Source organism: Podarcis cretensis (assembly GCF_951804945.1).
Source record: "Podarcis cretensis genome assembly, chromosome: 16".
In the NCBI taxonomy this organism is placed as follows: domain Eukaryota; kingdom Metazoa; phylum Chordata; class Lepidosauria; order Squamata; family Lacertidae; genus Podarcis; species Podarcis cretensis.
In genome coordinates this window covers 20,327,194-20,349,219 of record NC_137186.1, presented here as the reverse complement: position 1 = coordinate 20,349,219, position 22,026 = coordinate 20,327,194, and the positions used below count along the sequence as shown (strand labels likewise).

General features: G+C 47.4%; 1 protein-coding gene across 1 annotated transcript in view; it reads left to right on the top strand.

The window, feature by feature from the left end:
• Positions 1-22,026, top strand: part of SPTBN2 (spectrin beta, non-erythrocytic 2) — a 93,616-nt gene that overhangs the window by 22,339 nt on the left and 49,251 nt on the right. The window contains exons 2-3 of the mRNA XM_079956271.1: positions 4,636-4,739; positions 13,692-13,878. Of these exons, the coding sequence (XP_079812397.1) occupies positions 13,722-13,878 (157 nt within the window). The 5' untranslated portion in view covers positions 4,636-4,739; positions 13,692-13,721. The remainder of the gene's footprint in view (positions 1-4,635; positions 4,740-13,691; positions 13,879-22,026) is intronic.

The following is a 22,026-nucleotide window of genomic DNA, read 5'->3' as shown; positions in this document are numbered from 1 at the left end:
GAACACATTTGTTGATTTCCTGCCTCTGCTTCTCCCACTCTGAATTTTCCTCCCCAAATCCTCAGTGTAAAATACCAAATTGGATACTTTGACTGTTGACTAGCTTTCTCTCTTGCCCTCTTAAGGTTTCTTTTTTTTTTTTGTGGGGTGGGTGAGGAGTGAGCAGCCAAACTGGACCTGCAGTCGGAGTCTAGAGGGTGGGAACAGTTTGGAAAAGGGAAGTCCTCGCCTCCTTTTTTAAAGCCCTTAGTGATAAAATCTCAAGGTGAACATGCTAAAAATGTGCCGGTGCGCTTTTTTTTTTTTTTTAAAAAAAAGCATTTATTTATTTATTTTAAAAAATCTACTTTGTGAATTAGCTGGAACAAGTGAAGTGGGAAGGAGGAAATCAGATTTGTGCATGTGTGTTTAGGTAATGGATCGTGGACTTAATCCTTAAACTGAAAAGCCTGCCTAAGCGTGTTGTCAGAAGCAGGCTGCCCCTGAACTCAAAAATGTGTGCTGAAGGAAGGGACTGCTTGGGGTTGAGGGGGGTGGAGGAAAGGAATTCTGCCCATGCTCAGAGGTAGCTTTCTTATTTATTAATTTTAAAAAATATTTTTAAACTGCCCTTCATCAATACGGTTCCTAAGATGTTATTCATACTCCAGGATTTAGCCTAGCTACTGATAACAAGACTTCAGGGACTTGGACCTTGGAACAAATGGATTTTTAAAATGTGGCGATTTTGAGTTTTGGTCATCGGCTGCACTGTTTTAAGATTTCTAATAAGTCAGCTCATTGGTCTTTCTAGCCCAGCATCTCCCTAGAGCTTGAGGCGAGGGGCTGTAGCCAATGATAGTTCTATTTGACTAATTTAGGCCTGTTGATTTCAGTGGGTCTACTCTGAGTAGAACTTAGTTGGCCACAACTCCAGGTGGTTTCTTCCTCTGCCCTACCTGGAAATATCAGGGATAGAACCTGGGGCCATCTTGCTGGCAAAGAGCTCACTTTTAGGCACCCTTGAACCAGAACATATGAAAGCCCTACTAGACCAGGCCAAAGGCTCATTGGCCCCAGCATCCTGTTTTTGCAGGATAGTTTTGACCATCACAGTGTCTTAGAGGAGGGAATGTTGTAGTTTAAACTCTGTGTGTGAATAACTACCTTCTGTTGTCTGTTCCGAATCTTTCGCTATTTAGCTTCATGGGATGTCCCCAAATTCTAGTATTGCGATGAATTCAGTAAATGTTCTCTGCAACAGGGCAGGGTTCTGTCTGCATGCAAAATGGGAAGATAGCAAATGGTTTTGTAAATACTTGTGGGCATGCCTGCATTTTCTTTGTGCAAAGGCTGCATTTTCATCGCAGCTTAAAACTTACCTCCGGACTCCCCAGCGGCAGTTTCGGGCCTCAGCTGTACATCTGCCGCCTGTCACTTTTCCAAAAGGCTGCATCTGCCGCCTGTTCTGTGTTGATTTCTTCCTTGCCTGGAGCAGAGTTGGCGGGCACATGAGCCCCCAGAAGATAAGAAGGCAGGGCAAGCCAAGTGACCTGGTTTGGCTGCTTGACCCGGATTTGGCACCACAACTGCCACAGGGAGTCTGAGTCATTGGGGCTGTGACCCAGATCTCCATTTTCCGGAGGGGTGGACACTGCTTCTTGGTTTGCTGACTGGCAGCCCCAGTGTACCCTTTGCAGCCAAACCTTTCGATTGTCAGATATTTCTGGGAAAGGAAGGCGCTGGCTCTGTTGGGGTGGCAATGGGTGTTTTGTTTTTTAGGCAACATGGTCATTTCATTAGGCAATTGCAAAGGATGTATGCAAGGTTTTGATTAATTGGAACTCATCTTCAGGTTGGTTGGTTGGTTGGCTGGTTGAGCATTGAAATCAAACCTGGAAGAGGCAGCAGGAGAATGGAAAAAATTATGGGACTGATGGAAGTCTGCAGTTTGTAGTAGCTATAAGAAGGAAGGAAGAGTGGTTGGTAGATCTTGGGACTCAAATAAAAATATCTAATAAATCCATGCCCTCTGCCCTGTCCTGCCCTCTGGGTATTTTATTCCTATCTACATTTTATTGTTTTGGGGGATTTTTTTTTTAAATCATACATACAAACCTGTAGTACAAGAAATAATAAGCATAGAAGCAGCAAAAATCTTGTCTTGAACATATGTGTTGTAAAATAGAATGATAAATAAATATTGATGATGATGATGATGATGACGATAATAATTTATTTGCAGTATACCCTGCCCATCTGTCTGGGTCCCCCCAGCCACTCTGGGCGGCTCCCAACAGAACACTAAAAATGCGATAAAATATCAGACATTAAAAACTTCCCTAAACATGGCTGCCTTCAGATGTCTTCTAAAAGTCAGATAGTTGTTTATTTCCTTGACAGACCATGTGGTGGGCCAGACTATTTTTTTGGGTGGGTGGGGGAATGAACGAATTCCTATGCCCCACAAATAACCCAGAGATGCATTTTAAATAAAAACACACATTCTACTCATGTAAAAACACGCTGATTCCCAGACTGTTCGCAGGCCGGATTGAGAAGGCAATTGGGCTGCATCCGGCCTATGGGCCTTAGGTTGCCTACTCCTGGTTTAGGGCTTTAAAGGTTAGCACCAGCACTTTGAATTGTGCTCGGAAACAGACTGGGACTGACTTTTATCTCAATTTGCCTGATAGAATCAAAGAATTGTAGAGCTGGAAGGGACCACAAGCGCGATCCTTGCAATGCAGGAATCTTTTACCCAGCGTGGGGCTCAAACCCACAACCCTGAGATTAAGAGGCTCATGCTTTACCAACTGAGTTATCCCCGGTCTATTGCTGAGCTTCTCCAAAGCAGGTTTGAGTCAGGGTTTGGGGTGAGGGTAAAGATCTGTTGGCATTTTAAATGCAAAAGATACCAAACAGAATCAAATTTGTCGTGGAAGAGCCAGCCGTGTACAACTGTACTGTGCCATGTTGGTTTCTCTGATATCAAGCCATGTCTCTGTGGAGAGACCACCTGTAATTTTCCACTGGGATGCTCTCTGCCTCCAAGCAGCAGCAACAACAGCATCAGCTATTGGCATTGCCGGATTATCTGTGATACTTCAAACAGTGAAAGCAGAATCAGGGGAATCTATTTGTCTTGTGATTGCTTCCCAGAAGCAGCTTCCCAGAACAGCTGAACCCAGATCACACTCTGGGCTCACTCAAACTTCCATTTGCCCAGCCACTTTCTCCCGGGGAAACCCGCAGTTTAATGCTGGGTTTTCCATGGACTGCTGTTTGTTCCAATTTATCACGAAAGAGCGGGTTTTCTGGGGGGGGGGGACAGCAGGTCAAAGGGAAAAACTGCTCAGACCCTTGCCTAGAAAGCAGAAAATCGTTCTGACTGTGCTTTCTAGGCATGGGACAACTGGAAGTGTACCTGAGCCCTCCTCCCATCATTTATGTAAAAAGGCACCCTGCCCTGTTAAGTCTTGCTTGCAGCCTTGTTTACCATTGCCTGTGGGCCCTGCCCAGCCGCAGGGAGGAAGCTACTCCTCATACAATGCAAGATATGATGCTGCTTAATCTACTTGTAATATTTTAATGGCTCTCTTCATCTTACATGCCTCTTGTGTACCGGTATATAACGGCTGCCTTCCTGGTATGTGTGCACAGACTCTTTGTTTTCTCTGCTCCCAGTGTGCTTCCACTGCTGGTTTGGGAAGCAGCGGACCCAGGGTGTTAGCGACAATCCATATTTATCCTGCTGTTTTTTAATGGAATACTTGCAGTTTGATGCATTTCCACCCCAAATGAGATTAGATCCAAACTGAGAAAAGGAACCTAGCTGCGTTTAAGCTCACAGTATCTACACAGCCTATTTGTCTCTGTTTATAATCAATATATTCTGCAAATCTGTAGCTAAATATTTGGTTGGATCAGTTCAGGACGGGTGAATTTTAGAGCAGGAAGGGTCCTGTTTGCTCCACCATTTGTGTGACAGCCCTTCAGATATTTGATGACATCTATCGCCTACCCCTAGGCCTAATCTTCTCTTCCCCAGGCTAAACGTACCAATACATTTTAACTATTAGGGCCATATTTTCAGACTACTTGCCATACATGTCATCATCCTCTGGACACACTCTTGTTTGTGGTGGTCCTCCTTCAGATGTGCTAACAAGAACTGGACACAGTACTCCAATATGAAATTTACTTTCTTACACAGCAACATTATCTCCTTGGTTTCCTGACCTCCATTCTCTTAAGCTCTAAGGCTGCAGTCCTATACACACTTACATGGGAGTAAGTTCTATTGAACTCAGTAGGACTTACTTCTGAGTAGACAGACCTGACTTCTCTTTTCCTGCCCCCAAAACAAATCCTTTCACTTGGTCACACAGAAGCAATGCTGTTTGTTAACATTCTTTTGCTGACATCTTCCCCATGAAGACTTACAATGTTTGTGGATGTTCTGTGACATCCACCGTTCAGCGAGTGAATGAAGGGGCTTGCAGACAACAACTGTTGTGAAGCAAACGATTTTGGGCATTGTACATAATGTGTTTAAAGTGCATTGTTGCCTACCTCTGGGCCTTGAGAATGGTGCGGGTTAATAATCAAGTAAAGAGGCTACACATTTCTCCTCTCTGTGCTTGTGTGTTACAGGTCCTTGTATAAAGAACAAGCTCACGAGCAGACACGCAGCCGTGGGGAGCTGAATACTCGGACAGCGTGGCATTCAGATTGGCAGAACCAGGCTGACTTTCTGTGTAAGTGGGGTCTGGCAGCTGTGCCTTAAACTTGGATGAAGTGGATACGAAACAATGCTTTCCTTTTATTAAAGAATTATTACAACAGCCCTGCAGGATGGGCCAGGAGCAGGAATGGCTCACTCATCATTGCTGTGTGTGTGGGTCATAGCACAATGCAGGGTCATAGCACAATGCTAGAGTACAGCGATACCTCAGGTTACGAACTTAATTCATTCCAGAGATCCATTCTTAACCCGAAACCGTTCTTATCCTGAGGCGCGCTTTCACTAATGGGGCCTCCTGCCACCGCTGCGCAATTTCTGTTCTCATCCTGGGGCAAAGTTCGCAACCCGGAGCAACTACTTCCAGGTTAGCAGAGTTTGTAACCTGAAGTGTTTGTAACCCGAGGTACCACTGTACATGTTATGCATGGATTTGTCCTGTTAGTTCAAGATTTCCCCCCTTCCGTCCTGAAACTCATGGGAGGAGCTGCTTTGCATTCAGAAGGGTTCAATCCCTACCAGTCAGTGTAGAGTCAAATGAACAGTGCTGGCTCCAGGTGGGGGTTTTTTGTTGGCGGGGGAGAGGGTTTTTGCAAGAAGTGGAAGGGCCATAGCATGGTGGTAGATGCCTTGCTTGGCATGCAGAAGTTCCCTGGTTCAATTCCTGCCATCTCTTGGCAGGAGTGGGAAGTAGTCCATTCTAAATCTGCATTGCCAAGCAGTGTAGACCACATTCCCTTCTGGACAACTTTCTGGGGCTCACATGCCAGTGGTTGGAGGGGATAGAGGCAGTGTTATTTTTTCCTTGGTTCCATTGGCTAGTTTCTACACACACATTATTATTATTATTATTATTATTATTAGAATTAGAATTTATATACCGCCCTATAAATCAATATATAAAACCACAAAATACCTAATGAAAATAAAAACAACAACCCAATAGCCCCAAAAACACATTTCAAAAGGGCATAGGAGGTAATTCGGATCAACCAAAGGCCTGATGACAAAGGAACTTTTTGCCTTGCACCTAAAGGTGTATCATGGAGGCACCAGGTGAACTTCCCTGGGGAGGAGCCACTGCAGAGAAGGCCCGTTCTCGTGTTGACACCCTCTGAACCTCTCAAGGAGGGGGCACATGAAGGAGGGCCTCAGAAGATGATCCCAGGGTCCGGGTAGGTTCATATGGAAAGTGGCGGTCCTTGAGGTATTGCGGTCCTGAGCCGTTTAAGGCTTTATAGGTCAAAACCAGCACTTTGAATTGTACACGCCTCAGTCCTCCATTTAGACAAGCAAGAAGCCTTATCAGAGTCCAAGGGCGCATCCCAGCCAGGTCAAAACACTCAAGGAAGGTGCAAAACAGGACCACTTGAGAGTTTAACCTGTAGAGCCTTGGAATGCTTGTAAATATTCTCTGAGTGAAAGAAGTATGGCTGAGGAGGGAGCATCCCGAGGGCCAGAGAGAAAGGCTTTGAGGTCCGCATTTGCCTCCCAGCCCCAAGGTTTCCCTCCCTCCCCATGGTGTAGACAGTGCTAAGCTTGGTGGACCAGTCATCTGGTCCTGGGCAAGGCAGCTTCTATTATTCCTAAGGTGTCGGAAAATGTGGTGTAGTGGTTAGAGTATTTAACCACCACAGTGTTCTGCAGCAGCTTTCAAAATTCGCCAGGTGCATTTTGCACCTGGCTATCAGCCACTTGCGACCAAGTGAAGATGCCCAGGCAGCAGGATGGTGTCTAACATCACCATCTGGAGGTGCATGCCTGGGGTCTTTGGGTCTTGCCTATTTTCACACACTAACAACACACCCTTTGGAATTCTATCCGTGATATTTTATCTGCACAATCGGAATGAATTTCAGGAACTAAAAGGTTGTACTGTACTGGAAAACTTGGTCCTTTGCTTGCAAATAAAACTGCAAGATTGTGGCCACACCTTAGATTAAAAAATACAGTAGTCCCTTTAATATCTGCTTGGGGGGGGGACTGGTTGCCTGTCTCTGAGCTGGAGAGCAAATGCCACAGATTCAGAGGTGCTGTTAAAGAAAACAAAACTTCAGTTGTTTGGTTCATTCTTTTTTGGGAGGTAAGGAATGCAGTCCGCATAAACTTGTTCGATGCTTTCTTGTTGGTCCTTTGGGAAACTGATGGACTGCTTTTAGATTTTTCTCTCCTTGGAAAACCACTTAGCACAGAGAAGAGAAGTAATTTTCTCCCAGGGTGAGCGGCGTTCGGTGCTGAAGGCCACCTGCCAACTCACACACCACAACCTGAGATCCGCTCACTTGCTCCTGGTGCCAGCTGTAATGGGTTCTACCTGTCCTAGGGGAAACAGCTGCCGTTGATGGATATATCTCCTTAGTGCAGGGCTGCAGACTTGTGGGCACCATCCCACGGCTGTGTCTTGGCAAGCAGAACAACAGCCCAAAGACTTGATGCCGGGTATATTTTGTTAAATTCACACCTTGTCTTTCCATAAATGAAAAAACAAACAAACCCGTAACTATAAGGCAGAAGTAAGGAATTTCAAGCCCAAGTGTCCTAATGCCACCCTACAGGTCTCTCAAGACTCTCCCAGGCCACATCTTCCACGAGTGCTTTTGTGACAATGTCACTTGCTTCTTTGGAAGAAGGATGGTTTGTGTTTGTCTAATTGTGTGTAGATACCTCTGACTTTGGAATGTAGCCTACGATTCAAAGGTAAGAGTTCCACCTGTGGCTCCACCCACTTTGGCATCTGGCCACGCCCTCTGCTGGTATGCACTCCCCCCCCCCCAGTTTGTGCAGAAGAGAATGCCACCCCCAGTAAATAAAAGGATCCCCAACCCTGATTTAGTGAGAATGGCCCCTGGGAACAAATTATGTCAGCTGCCCAGCTTATGAGGTACCGTTTTTTTCGCCCTATAGGACGCACATTTTCCCCTCCAAAAATGAAGGGGAAATGTGTGTGCGTCCTATGGGGCGAATTCAGGCTTTCGCTGAAGCCTGGAGAGTGAGAGGGGTTGGTGCGCACCGACCCCTCTCGCTCTCCGGGCTTCAGGAAGCTCTGCGCAACCCTCGGAAGACCGGCTCTGAGGGTTGCGCAGAGCTGCCTGCAGTTCCGGACTCAGCGCAGCTCTGCACGGCCATTGGGAGTGGGGCGCGAAGTCCCGCCCGGCTCCCGGTGGCTGGGCAGAGCTGCCTCCAGTCCCGGGCTCAGCGCACTTATCCCCATCGCCAGCCCCACAAGCTCGGGAGACAGCCGGGAGGCGGAGCGCACCTTCCCGCTGTTCCCCGACCTGGTTCTTCCAGCCCCGCACCTGGGGGGGAAATAATTTTTTTTCTCCCCCCCCCCAAAAAAAAACTAGGTGCGTCCTATGGGGCGCAAAATATGGTACATAAGTGGCTCCTGACCATTTTACCTTAAGAGTGGGGAACATTTGACTCTCCAGACGTTGCCAGATTACAGTTCCCAACAGCCCCAGCCAGCATCCCCAATGGCCAGGGATCATGGGAGTTGTAGTTCAGCTACATCAGGAAGACCAAAGGCTCCCCACATCTGCTGTGCAGATGGTGCTGGCCTCTGCTGTTGCTGTTCCTCCACTTTGCTTGAGTTACTATGACAGAGGATTGTAGAAGGGACCACAAGGGTCATATAGTCCAACCCCCTGCAGTGCAGGGATCTTTTGCCCACTGTACGGCTCGAACCCACAACCCTGAGTTTACAAGTCTCATGCTGTCCTGACTGAGCTATTCAGAGAATTTATAAGAGTTGCAATGCAGAGAAATTCGGCTTCCCTTCCCCACCCTCCCCGCAGCCACTGCACCTCCATAGAAGGGCTATCTATCTGTAAAAAACCTGGCGGAAGAATCCTAAGAGTTGAAAGGGACCTGGGAGGTCACCAAGCCCAATACCCTGCTCAGTGCAGGATTCAACTGCAGCTAGGGCCAGTGCTATCCTTAGGCCAGCTAAGCAACCACCTCAGAGGGGAACAGTTTTATGCAGATTGGTATAAAATTATTCTGCACTGTTAGCAATACTGAACAAATGACTTTGACTGTACATTATATGGATGTAATCAAACCATCAGATACTGAGGTATCCGAGCCAGAGGTTATCATAAGAGAACCTTTCTTTGGATTTGTTCCACTAAAGGAAAAGGCGTATATTTGAAACCCCCTTGGAAGAGCTTTGCAAACACTCTGCCCCCTACCCCACCCCCTTCCACTCCTTTTTTGTGACATTTTTGGGTCACTTCCTGGTTCGGCGCAATGCGTGTGTTCACAATTGCGCACATATTGAAAATGAGTAAACCGGTGTGCGGTGGGGGTTGCCTGTACAAGATTTGTAATGAAGCCCTTCCATTTCATGGTAACAATCTGCAAGACGAGAGTGACCAAATTCAACTTCTGTGAACTGATAATATTCATTTAACAAAGAGTGCTGAAATGGCCCCCCGGATAAATCTTAAATTCCCTGCCAAAATCTGAGCAGGTTAGTGAGCTTGAATAGAAGCAAAGCAAAAAGTCCTTCTGCTGGAGAATTTCTGGGTGGACTTGGGATGCAGCGTCACAATCCATCATTTTGAAGAAGACCAGACAGACAGGAGGCCAGATGGCCACGGTGTCCTGTCCCCCCCCCCCCCCGCCACCCTGTGAAAGTGTAAATAGAAAAGCTGTCTGTTTCAGCAGAGGAGCCGTGACAAACGAGGCCTGTCTGAAGGGAGCGGATGAGAGCCACAGATGCAAAGCAGAGCTGGGGAAGGTGGTGAGGTTTAGGAGAGGTTCTTCCAAGGCAGAGGTGAGGAGCCATTTTCAGCCTGAGCTCTGCATTCCCTTAAGGCTGGGCAACCTTCCGGAGTCCGTGAGCCTGTGGTGAGTGGGGGCAGAGTGACAAATGTAGATTTTTACATCTGTACAGCAGGCTAGCTCCAAACGAGCAAGGGGTGTTAATAGAGTTCAAGGGCAGGGTTGGGCAATACCTGCTTTTCAGCATTGTAATGCATTGCCAGCAAAACTTCATGATATGGTGGTATATTACGATGTCGGGAAGGAAGAAGGCTGTTGCTGGCCACGGAGACAATTAGCCTCACCGTGTGCAGCTTCTGCCTCATCCTATTGAGACAGGGCGGGTTGCGCTGCCCCAGGCAGAGCACATCAGTCGATGTGCCACATGGCACAACACTGCAGAGCTGCCATCCTCCCCAGACCCGCCAGCCGCAGCTTGCCCCAATGATCTGTGGCTGCGCAAGCGGCGGCTACCAGGAGCCATTGTTCTGCTCGGTGTGAGGAGAAACGGAGGAAGGAAGCAGCCTGCTAATGCTTGTGTGGCCAGAGAATGAAACTAAGGCTCTGGCTGGCAGGCAGGCAGGCAGGCCATCCCCACTCCTGAGGCCAGCAGCTTGGCCACAGAGGGAGTGGGCGAGCATTGGGTGGCCTTATTGAACTGTGTGATGCTGGCAGCAAGCAGGGCCGGGGATTTGCAATACAGTGGTACCTCGGGTTAAGTACTTAATTCGTTCCGGAGGTCCGTTCTTAACCTGAAGCACCACTTTAGCTAATGGGGCCTCCTGCTGCTGCCGCGCCACCGGAGCATGATTTCTGTTCTCATCCTGAAGCAAAGTTCTTAACCTGAGGTATTATTTCTGGGTTAGCGGACTCTGTAACCTGAAGTATTTGTAACCTGAAGCGTATGTAACCCGAGGTACTACTTACATTGCCTGATGGGAAATTTCTGAAATTAGTCCCATGATTTTATCTCTAATCTGGTTTCAGGCAATGTATTGATACATTGCCAGTGGCTATTCAGGGACATATTCCAGCCAGGCAAAAACACTTGAAGATGGTGCAGAGGAAGACTGGTTGGGTGTGTAGCCTGGACACAGACAGACAGGACTGCACATTAGGACTCGCTCCAGCCACATGGAGTCCAGGATGCTGCTTGGTTTTCTGAGGAACTCCAGGCAATGAATTGGACTGGGCGTTGGCTAGAGTGCAGTCAGTCTGACCGAACAGGTATGAACACACAGCCGGTCCTGCTACATGGTGTCAACTGCATTCTTGGGGAATTGCCCAGCAGAGCTGTTTAGAGTAGTAAACTAGCTGGTTCGGACAAGGAAAGCAGTCTTGTGTGTGAGATTTTCTTTCCATTTTGAAGGCGACATCACTTTTATTCATGATGAATTGGATGCCACAATTGGTCCCGGTCCATTGGAGGTCGCTGGTGCACCATCAAAGAATTTATTATGGGATCAGTTTCAGTTGCTGCAGCTGAAGGATGTGAGCAGAATGTTTTTAGCAGTGAGGCTGACATCGTGCCCTCTTGATTCCTGCACATCATGGCTGATGAAATTAGTAGGAGCAGACTGGTTGGATTGGTCCAGGGGGTGGTTAATAGCTGATTAAGGGAGCAGCCTGGAGAGAGAGGGATGTGACTGAGGAGGGAATGTGGCCCAGGGAGGGCCACTGTGGGCTAAGTAGAGTGGTCTGGAGGGACATATTTGGCCCCTGGACCAGAGATTCTCCACCCTAGCTTAAATAATTACTGGCAATGCACTGAAGCATTTTGTAAAGTACTAAGTGCAGATAAAACTGAAGGATGTTTGGATTTATGAATGCACACACAGAGATTATGTTGCATTTTGAGAATTTTCCTTTAAAAGTTTCACTGAGTATTCTGTGTTTGTGTCCGTCTGAGAATATTCCAACTTCGGGGGCTTATGGCAGCGCCACAAAAATCCCTTTGCGTGCAGGCTGTGGCTGCTGTGAGCAGGATTTAAACATTTTCCGCATCACTGCAAGCTCTATTTTCTCTTTCTCACTCACTCACTCTCTTCGCCAAAAGCTGATTTTACAACTTTTTTAAAAAAACTGTGCACATTCTAAAAGGCTTCCAGAAGACTAGCTGTGTTTCTCTGCTGCAGCAAAAGCAACTGAGAATCCCTTAGTACCTTGAAGATGAGCAAACATTTATATGGCACAATATGCTTTTGTGGGATAGAGTTCATTTCATCTGATGCTTCTGATGAATGGCGGTGCATGACGTGATGAATCTGTTCATCTGGAAGATGTTTCAGGAAACCTTAGTCATTTTTCCTAACTGCGGGGGGGGGGGGGGAGAGGCAGAGAGAGAGAGAGGGAGGGAGATTGGAAACAGTAAGATCCACCTGGCACCTTCACTGACGCTATCCCAAGTAGAACCACCGAACATATTTATGCTTATGTTTTCAAATGTAAGTTGCTTGGAGACCTTTGAGCAACAAGCAATTAACAAATCCAATTACTATTAATAATAAAACTGCACAAAGGGCTTTTGGAGAGAGCAACTGCAGCTCATTAGCAGAGCACCTGTTTTGCATGTTGAAGGTTCTCCGTTCCGTTAGTGAATCTGGTGGTGGGAAGGATCTCTGCTGGGACCCTGGCGAGCTGCTGCCAGAATTGAGCTAGGCGGATGAATAGTCTTGACGTGGTGTAAGGCAGGCTTCCTCTGCCCTTTTTCTCCCTACAGTTGGTCACAGATAAGATTCCTATGGATCTTAACACCTATGTGCTGTGATGCCTATAGGGACCCTTCAAGGATCAGGCCCATAGAAGTAAGCCCCCCCCCCCAATAATGGGCATTGCCATTCAAATGATGTGTGTGCACCACATCATGTAATTGATTATGTGGAGCGGGGCTTACTGGACCCCACCCAATATTTTATTCAAGTTCGCACCCTGGACTCTAGGAATTCTAGCTCTGTGGAGGGAATGGGGGTCTCCTAACAATTCTCAGCACCCTTAATGAACCACACTTCCCAGGATTCTTTGGGTGAAGCTATGACTGTTACTCTCCTGCCCCTAAATCTTAGCAGGCAGCTTTTCAGGCCCCCTTTCCTTTTTCTCTCCTGAAGAATCATAGGATTGTAGAGTTGGAAGGGACCACGGGGGTCATCTAGTCCAACCCCCTGAAATGCAGGAATCCTTTGCCCAATGTGGGGCTCCAACCCATAATCCTGAGATTTAACAGTCTCTACCAACTGAGCTGTCCTCTGGATAGAGTCGGTGTAGAAAATACTACGCCAGGGGAAGAAGGGCTGTGGCTCAGTGGTAGAGCATCTGTGTTGCAGCCAGAAGCCCCCCCCCCCCCCCCCGGAGAGATGCTGCTACTATTAGTGTGGGTGTAATTGAGCTACAGGAACCAGGTATAAGGTGACTCCCTATAAGGCTGTGTACACTCTATACCTTTAAAGCACATTCAAAGTACTCCCCACCCCCTGCAAGAGTTCTGAGTTTTGTGATTTAGTATATTTTATTTTTCACGAGTAACCAAAGTACATTCAGTCCTCCTTACAGGTCAATGGCATTCAGTTTGTTGAGGGGGGAAGAGAAGTGGGGAGAAAGAGGGGAGGAAATGGAAAGAAGGGAGGGGGAACAGTGAACTTTCATTCTTTTACATAGTACGTGAGCGGAGCTTTTGCATCAGTGGCCTGTGGATAGGTATCTTACTGGGCACTTGGTTTGTTCAGGGTTGCTGGGAATTTTAAATCTGTGAGGGGTAAACTAAAATGCCCAGAATTTTTTGAGAGAAGGAACGTGGTTTGAATGTACCATACTTTAACGGGATAGCGTGTACGTCATCTAAGAAAGCTGAGGATCTGTTGCTCCTAAACGGTTAGAGAACAACGTACAGTGGTACCTTGGTTTCCAAACGCCTCCTTGTCAAATGTTTCAGTTCTTGAACAGTGAAAACCCCAAAGTAAATGCTTCCGTTTTCGAACTTGAACACCTGACGTGGCTTCCTCTGAGTGCAAAAAGCTCTTGCAACCAATCGGAAGCCGCGTCTCGGTTGTTGAATGTTTTGGAAGCCAAACGGTCTTCCAGAATGGATTACGTTCAACAACCGAGGTACCACTGTGTATACATTTTTTAGAATGGACGTAAAAGAATACTTGGTTAGGTATGAGTTGGCCTTGTGCCTGAAGGCTCTCACTGTTCCCTCTTTCACTTCAAGGCGGACGTTGGCCCTGTTGCCGAAATCGCCATGAGCAGCACCCTCTCCCCTACCGACTATGACAGCCTGGAGATCCAGCAGCAGTACAATGACATCAACAACCGCTGGGAAGTGGCCGACGAAGACTGGGACAATGAGAACAGCTCGGCCCGGCTTTTCGAGCGCTCTCGCATCAAGGCGCTGGCAGGTAAAGGGGTGCCAGGGAGCTTGTCGTTTTGCCAAGGCTGAGCTTCCCTGGCACTGTTTGCATTGCGACAGTTTGGCCTTGTGACAAAGGAAGCAATGAGCATGTGCAGAACGTAACTTTTTCTTGCCTAATCTATATCACAGGGTGGCTGTGAAGATAAAATGGAGGCAAGTGGGTGGGCTTATTTATTTTTATTTTATTTATTAAATTTGTACATGGTACTTCCCCAAAATACATGGGGGACGGGGCTGTCAAAGGCTGCTAGTCATACTGGCTGTGTATTACTTCTAGGATTGGAAACTCCATGACTCCGAATACCAGTCACTGGAGTCCCCGGTCAGGAGAGTGTTCTTGCAGCAATTAAGGGAAAATAAGGGAAATTTTTGTAAATACGTTTGAATTGGAGATGCAGTAAGAAAAATGCATAAAATAAATAATGGTAGAAAGGAAAGGAGGGAAGTCGAGGGGAAGGTAAAGTAGATTTGTAAAGATTAGGTTTTTCTTGTCAAAATATTTGTAAAAGCTGAAAATGAAAAATGAAATTATATATAAAAATGAGAGTCCTCTTGCCCTTACGTCCCACTTGCAGGCTTCCTGCAGGCATGTATTTGGCCACTGTGAGAAACAGGATGCTAGACTAGATGAACCCCCTTTGGTCTGGTCCAGCTTCAGGGGTCCTCTTAGGTTCTTATGGTGGGAAAATTAAGCAAAGTTAGAAACCATTTTTTAAAGTTGCTTGAGAGTCCCCCCTCAATACTTTGCAGGTGCAAGCCAGGCTAACAACTCAACTGTGTTCACTCATTTGAAGGCTGAAATGTAGGTTGGGGTAGGAGTAGGGTAAGAATGGATGAGGATGATTTTATTTACTGAATTGATATCCATCCTTTCTCCTCAGGTTGCCCAGGGTGGCAAACAGATACACAATATAAAATCCTGCAACTGAGTTGAGACTTCATGCTAACCAGGAAAAATAGGGAATACTTGCAGGACAACTTTAGAAAAGTAGGTCGAAAAATCCTAGCAGCTCTGATAGTCAGGGACACTGAAAAGGGGAGAGGCGGGGGAGATATTTCTGTCCAGTTTTACTGGAAAGTATCCAAGGAGTAAAATAAATTTCAACCCATGTGCTCTTGAACTTTCATGCCATTCTGTCCTCTTCTCTCCAAAACACACAAATAAAGTTATTGAGTCATAGTGGTTGCAGCACAGGAACAGAATAGTCTTGACAGCTGCTGCAAGGGGAAGCCTTGTAACAAGCACACAATGCCCCAAAGTATGATGGGAGTTGTAGGCAGCCTTTGGAACGGCAGAGTGACACCATTGTACAGGATGATTTGAATGTTAAGTCTGCCACGTGTTCCTAGGAAGGAACTCCTTAGACAGAGCTATGGGTATATTCTCCACCTTTGCAGGGGCTTGCAAACTGGTGTTTAGGTAGAGAGTCTTCCTAGGCTTATACAGTGGTACTTTGGGTTATGAACTTAATTCATTCTGGAGGTCCGTTCTTAACCCAAAACTGTTCTTATCCTGGGGAGCGCTTTCGCTAATGGGGCCTCCCACTGCCGCCACGCCACTGCGCGATTTCCGTTCTCGCCCTAGGGCAAATTTTGCAACCCAGAGCAACTACTTTTGGGTTAGCGGAGTTTGTAACCCGAAGCGTTTGTAACGTGAAGCATTTGTAACCCGAGGTACCACTGTATTGTGGAGAGGCACTCAGCTCATTCTCCAGTGCACCATTCAATGGATCATGGCCCTCATATTTCCCATAGCTTCTTTGGCACTGCTAAAATGTTTTTGATCACTTATATCAGTAGTGCTTTCCCTTCCTTTTAATTGAAAAAGTTTTCTAGCACACTTGGCTCTGTTCTTTCACCTAGCACTAGAAAGTCAGGTTTCTCTTCCCATTTGTCCGATAGGGAAAGGGAGGCTGGCTTGCCCAAATTTTATACCAAGAGTCTGTGGCAGAGACTTTGGAGACGTGGAAAGGAGGTTCTCCAGATCCAATCCCAGTACTCTCTTTGCAGGATTGTACTGTTCAGTTTTGGGGGAAACTGAAACACGCAGCAGTTGAATCCAGATGGTTTCTGGCTCCAAGAGCCCAAAGCGGTGTTCCTTCTCTCCCTTCTCTTGTCTGTCACTCTTGGTTGCCTGTTGCACTTTGCTCCCAGTGCAAACGGCCTTGCTTTTCTGTTTACCTGGGTGGGTGGGTGGCTGCTGTGCTTAGACCAGCTCCAAAGAATGAGGCACCTCCTACATGCATGAATCCAGCCTAAGTCTCAGCTTGGGGGTACTTTCCTCAAGGAAGACAAGGACATCGGCCCACAGGAATATCAGCAAGGCATTCCATTTATTGGTGATGTTCAGGGATGAGTGCCACTACATGGCCAAAACCACACCACCCACACTGGCAGAAATGCTAAACAGGAGCATTCCCCACTGTAGCATTTTGTTACAGCTTTCCTTTGTTAACTCCTAATTGCAGTGTGTTTACCCCAGTTCTTCACCTGCTCTTGCTATTTGGGTGTGGGTGTGTTCAACCACTAACTTGGGGTGGAACCATTTAATATATCATGTTTTTGCCATTATTGCACAAGCTGCTTATAATTATTTATCTGTGGTTCCCAGTTATTAATCAGTGGTTCCCAAACTCCCCCCATGGACCACTTGCTGAGGGTCTTGGAGGATACTTGATGATTTTTCTGCCTGTTGTAGTGATTATAATGTGCTGTGCTAGGTGCTGGATGATTTTTAATTGTAGGCAGTGGAAGACAGGAGTGCTTGGCGTGCTCTGGTCCATGGGGTCACAAAGAGTCGGACACGAATAAACAACAACAACAAACAACAACATTTATTATATCTTGGATTACAGTTTGAATTCCATATAATGCAAATTGTAATATAATATTCAAATTGTATACAATATTCAAAAGCCATAAGAATACAGTTAAAAAGCAATATGAACATTTAATATGATGGATGTGCCGACTCTTTAATCACGAATCCACAGACACACCATGGACCTCCTAAATGGCCCGTGGACCACAGTTTGGAAACCCCTGATTTAAATGATTGATTGTAATTGTTGGTAGTGGTTTTGTCTAATTAATTCTGATACTTTGCTTGCTGGTCTGCATACAGTGGTACCTCGGGATGCGAATGGGATCTGTTCCGGAGCCCCGTTCATATCCAGAAGCAAACGTAACTAGCGACGGCATGTCTGTGCATGCACGCGTCGCTTTTCGCCGCTTCTGCGCATGCATGTGACATCATTTTGAGCGCGAGCAGCGAAACCTGGAAGTAACACGCTCCGTTACTTCCAGGTTGCTGCGGAGCACAACTCAAACGTGCTCAACATGAAGCATATTCAACCCAAGGTATGAATGTATATTGTTTTGTCCTTTCTATGAATTGGTGTACAGTACAACCTTGACTTACCACCGTCCCTACTCATGAACAATCCGACTCATGACCACGGCAAACCCGGAAGTAAATATTGGGTTTGCTGTGATTCGTGCACCCACAGAACCGGCTTCTGCCGACTGAACATGCGCATTCAGCGGCTGCTGCCGTCTGCACATGCGCAGAACGGGGCTGCCGCTGAATGTGCATGTGCAGAACGGTGCTTCTCCCAGCAACCTGGATCGACTCATGAACGGACCTCTGGAATGGATTCCGTAGGTGAGTAGGGGTTCCACTGTATGCTCTACCACTGAGCTAAAGCCCTTTCCTAAGGGCAGAATGCTCCAGGGTGGTCCTCTACCTCCTTGCACAAGCCCTACTGAAGTGAACAGAAACTATGTAAGACTGGCCTGCCTGCCTTTTCATTTGTATACTACTTTTCTAGGGCACATAAACAACAACATTATACAATGGGAAATCATGTAAAATAGGGGTTACCAATGCTCTTGGGCCCACGGGGACATTTGCAAACTATAAATTGTTGCCATTCACACAGTGTATCCTGTTCTGTTGGTTGCAATGGAATACTTGTTTCAAGCCAGGTTTTTTTGGGGGGGGGGGCGTTGCGCCCCGTGGGTACCAGAGAAGGCCTCTATGGGCGCCACATTTGTGACCCTGTGGTATTACAGTTGGATTCAGTGGGGAGAATTCACGATGAAAAGTACAGTTGCAAAACAGTTAAAATCAATTACCATACAATATAACAATGCATTTTTATCCAACATTACAAGAGAAGTTCAACTAGCAAAACATAGGAAAACAATGGAACAAAACTGCTCCCAACACTTACAATAAATTGTTTATAATCATTATGAGCACCCAAAATAATAACAGCAAAGATGCAATATGTAAAATGTTCCCTGTTGTTGCGGGGGGGACTGTGGAGAGGAAACAGGGCATTTTGGGGCAGAGGTGCCCCCAAATTTCTGAATGAGAAGTAATCGAAGATTTAAAAGGAATGCTCCCATCCTAAATTTATTTTCTCTGGATTAAATCTCAACCTAATTCGCTGTCAAGTAAGCATGCTTAGCATTACAGCTTGATTTTGATGAAAATCGTATTTCTGCCTTAGCTTTTAAAAGCAACCCCAAACTTTGCTGGGGTAGGGGTACTCTCCCCCCCCCTTTGGTCCTGCCCCTTTCTCAGACCTCCAACTTGTAGTGTTTTGCCCGTGGTGCTGCCTTGTGTATTTGTATTTAGACGCTGCGATTCCCCCACCCCGCCTCCCTTTTTTGCGAAGGGTAGATTGGCTTTATGAGGGACTGGGATCATTATTTATCACAACCCGCAAGGGGAAAGTGCCAGCAAACACGAGATAGCCAAACGGAGGCAGAAGCCAAGGACTCAGCAGGCTGGCCTTGGGCCTGGGCTCCGATAGCGCGAGCAAGTGTGGCCTTGAGTAATCCCAAAATGAGCATCAGGGGGGAAGGGCCATAGTTAAGTAATGGAGCATCTGCAGAAGGTCCTAGGTTCAATCCCCAACGGCATGGCATCTCCAGGTGGGCCTGTCTCCCCATTTGAAACCCCCCCCAACCCAAGAGTCTCTGCCAGCCCACATCTTGAGCTGCTGGGTGATGGACCAAGAGCCTGATTTAATGCAGCTTCCTGCAGTTGCTAAACTCTGCCGCTACCTCAGCGTCTCCAGCCCTGTTAACGGCTGGGGGAGGATTGTGAGGGAAAGGCGGCCTGGGAGAGTCAGTAAACAGTCACTTAATGACAGTCTGGGATGATACCAAGCAGGGTGGGGCGGCCAGGCAGGCAGGAAATACTGGAAGCCAGTGGTGGCGGCGGCGGGTGGGGGGCACCCTGGGTGTGTGTTTTATGCGTGTGGGGAGTTCCAGTCATTGCTGAAGATCAAGGGCAAGGCAGTTGTTTCTCTGTCAAATTGCTTTGGGTTGCCGGAGGAGGAATTTATTGTTGTTTTTGTTCTTAATCATTTAACAACATCCGTATCTCACTTTCCCCTCCAAAGAGCTCAAGGTGGTTTACATGGCTGCCGCCCCTCCCCCATTTTCCCTCAGAACCACCCGGTGAGGTAGGTTAGGCTGAGAGGCAGTGACCGGCTCAAGGTCACCTGGTGGCTGAGCAGAGATTGAAACCCTGGACCACATGTGCACTGTACACTTAAAGCACTATGATTCCCTTTCATAAACTGTTACGGCTTTCGGAGGGCCCCACAAAGGATTCTGGGAAATGTCGCTTGTTAAGGGTGCTGAGAGTTGTGAGGTGATCTCTATTCCCCTCACAGAGCTACAATGTTCTGAGTGGTTTCACCAACAATGGCTCTTCACGGGGGATTCTGGGAATTGTGGCTCATAGCACTTAAAATGTACAGTGTGAATGTGGCCTGCCGTTCTAACTGCTTTGAGTTCCACAGAGCTCTTTTGCAAGCAGAGATGTTCAAAGTAGTGGTGGGGAACTATCATGCAAGAAAACATAAAACAGATGAACCAGGGTTGTTGTGGAGAGTTTGGAGAACATAATCAAGGGTGGGGGGACTGGCAGGCTTCAACCACTCATTGCTCTCAGTAGCCTGGCCTGGAATGTCTGTCCTCCTAAGGTAAAGGTAAAGGTACCCCTGCCCGTACGGGCCAGTCTTGACAGACTCTGGGGTTGTGCGCCCATCTCACTCAAGAGGCCAGGGGCCAGCGCTGTCCGGAGACACTTCCGGGTCACGTGGCCAGCGTGACAAAGCTGCATCTGGCGAGCCAGCGCAGCACACGGAAACGCTGCTTACCTTCCCGCTAGTAAGCGGTCCCTATTTATCTACTTGCACCCGGGGGTGCTTTCGAACTGCTAGGTTGGCAGGCGCTGGGACCGAACGAGAGGAGCGTACCCCGCCGCGGGGATTCGAACCGCCGACCTTTCGATCGGCAAGCCCTAGGCGCTGAGGCTTTTACCCACAGCGCCACCCGCGTCACCCCGTCTGTCCTCCTAAGACCCTGTAAAAGCTTCCTGTGCTTGCTGGGTATGGAGAGTTGACAGTCTGCATTTGTTCAGAGATGTTCTCTTCTTGCTGATTATGTGAAGGGCTCAAAAGCTGGGTCTTGCATTTGAAAAGCCCATTCTGGAGTGCAGGGTTGGTTCAGATGAATAAGGCCCCAACTAATGACAGGTGAAGCTCAGCGGATGGCCATGCCTTCTAACTGTCGAATTTCCACATCTAACCTGAAGAAGAGTCCTGTGTAACTCCAGAAGCTTACACAACAAAACTGTGAATCCATGTTAGACCTTTTCAGCTTGTCCCTGTTTGGATGACTGGGAGAAACAGCTTTCTGAGGGGGAAACAGGGAGGCAGGTATAGGGCCAAAGAGTCACTTTGCTGACCCCACAAGGGTACTGGCAGGCCTGGAGGAGTCACGGCCCAGCCTGACAGCCACACAAAACAGACAATGGGATGCAAATCCTTCATTGTTTGACCCTGGCGGCTGGCTGAGCTCATCTGTCCCTGTCCAGCACCCTGCCCCCCTTTTTGGAATAGCTAGGAAACCAGCTGTCCTGTTCCTTCCCTACCCTTCTTGCTATCTTCCCCCGCTTGTGTGCCCACAAGATCACCTGCTTCTTGCTATGAAGGCCAGAAACCCACAGTCCCAGATCCACAAATCCTACCTCACGTCTTAGAAGAAAGTAGTTTGCACATGCTCAAAAGGTTTTGCATTATTGTTGTTTCACCTGTGGGTTCTGCAGATAAAACAATTCTAGGGACTAAACTATGGTGGCCAGCTAACCATCCCCATTTTACAGATTGGGGAAGACGAACAGGCAAAGAGGGAGAGAGGGGCTTCTCTAAGGCCATGGGATAGCTCTAGGCGTCTTTAAACCCAGCTCTCCCAAATATAGGAGAATACAGGAGACAAAGACAGGACTAGAGATTATTACTTGCTCTTTTACAAAGTACTGCATGAGAGCCGGTGTGATATAGTGGTTAGAGATGTTAGACTAGGACAGGGGTCAGCAACCCAGGGCTCCAGAGCCGCATGTGGCTCTTTTACACCTTTGCCGTGGCTCCAGGGCAGATACTAGCGAGGGGAGAAGGCGCATTGTGTGCCCTGACACTCCCCACTGTTTTAAATGTTGCAATGGTTTTGCGGCTCCCATTTTTTTTTCTTCGGTCCAAGTGGCTCTTTTTGTCTTAAAGGTTGCAGACCCCTGGACTAGGACCTGGGGGGCCCAGGGTTCAAATCCCCCCCCCCACTCAGCCAACATACTCACAGGGTAACTTTGCGTCACTACTCCCTGTCTATCAGCCTAGCCTACCTCACAGGATTGTTGTGAGGATCAAATGTTTGGGGTAGGGTGAGCTCCTTGGAGGAAAAGAGGGATGTAAATGTCGTAGTGATATCTTAAAAAGAAAAAGAAAAAGAAAACGCACACCTGAGGCTGGAGGTCAAGGATAAGTCAAGCAAGAGAAGAAGAGACCTCAGCCCCCCACTATGGGCTGTTTCCAATGTTATTCATACTCTTAGTAGACCCATTGACATGAATGGGCATGGCTAAATTTGGTTCGGAGTCAACTTTAGTTGGATACAACCCTGTCTTATCTTTTTTATAATCTTACCTCGGCAAGCTCCAGAATCATTAGTCCCCTCTTAGAAGGGTGAGGAGGGGGGAAGAGAGAAAGGATCCAGTAGTCCTGAGCCCCAGTCCCCTTTCACCCATCCTGGTCTGGAGCTGAGGGTAGAGCCCTGA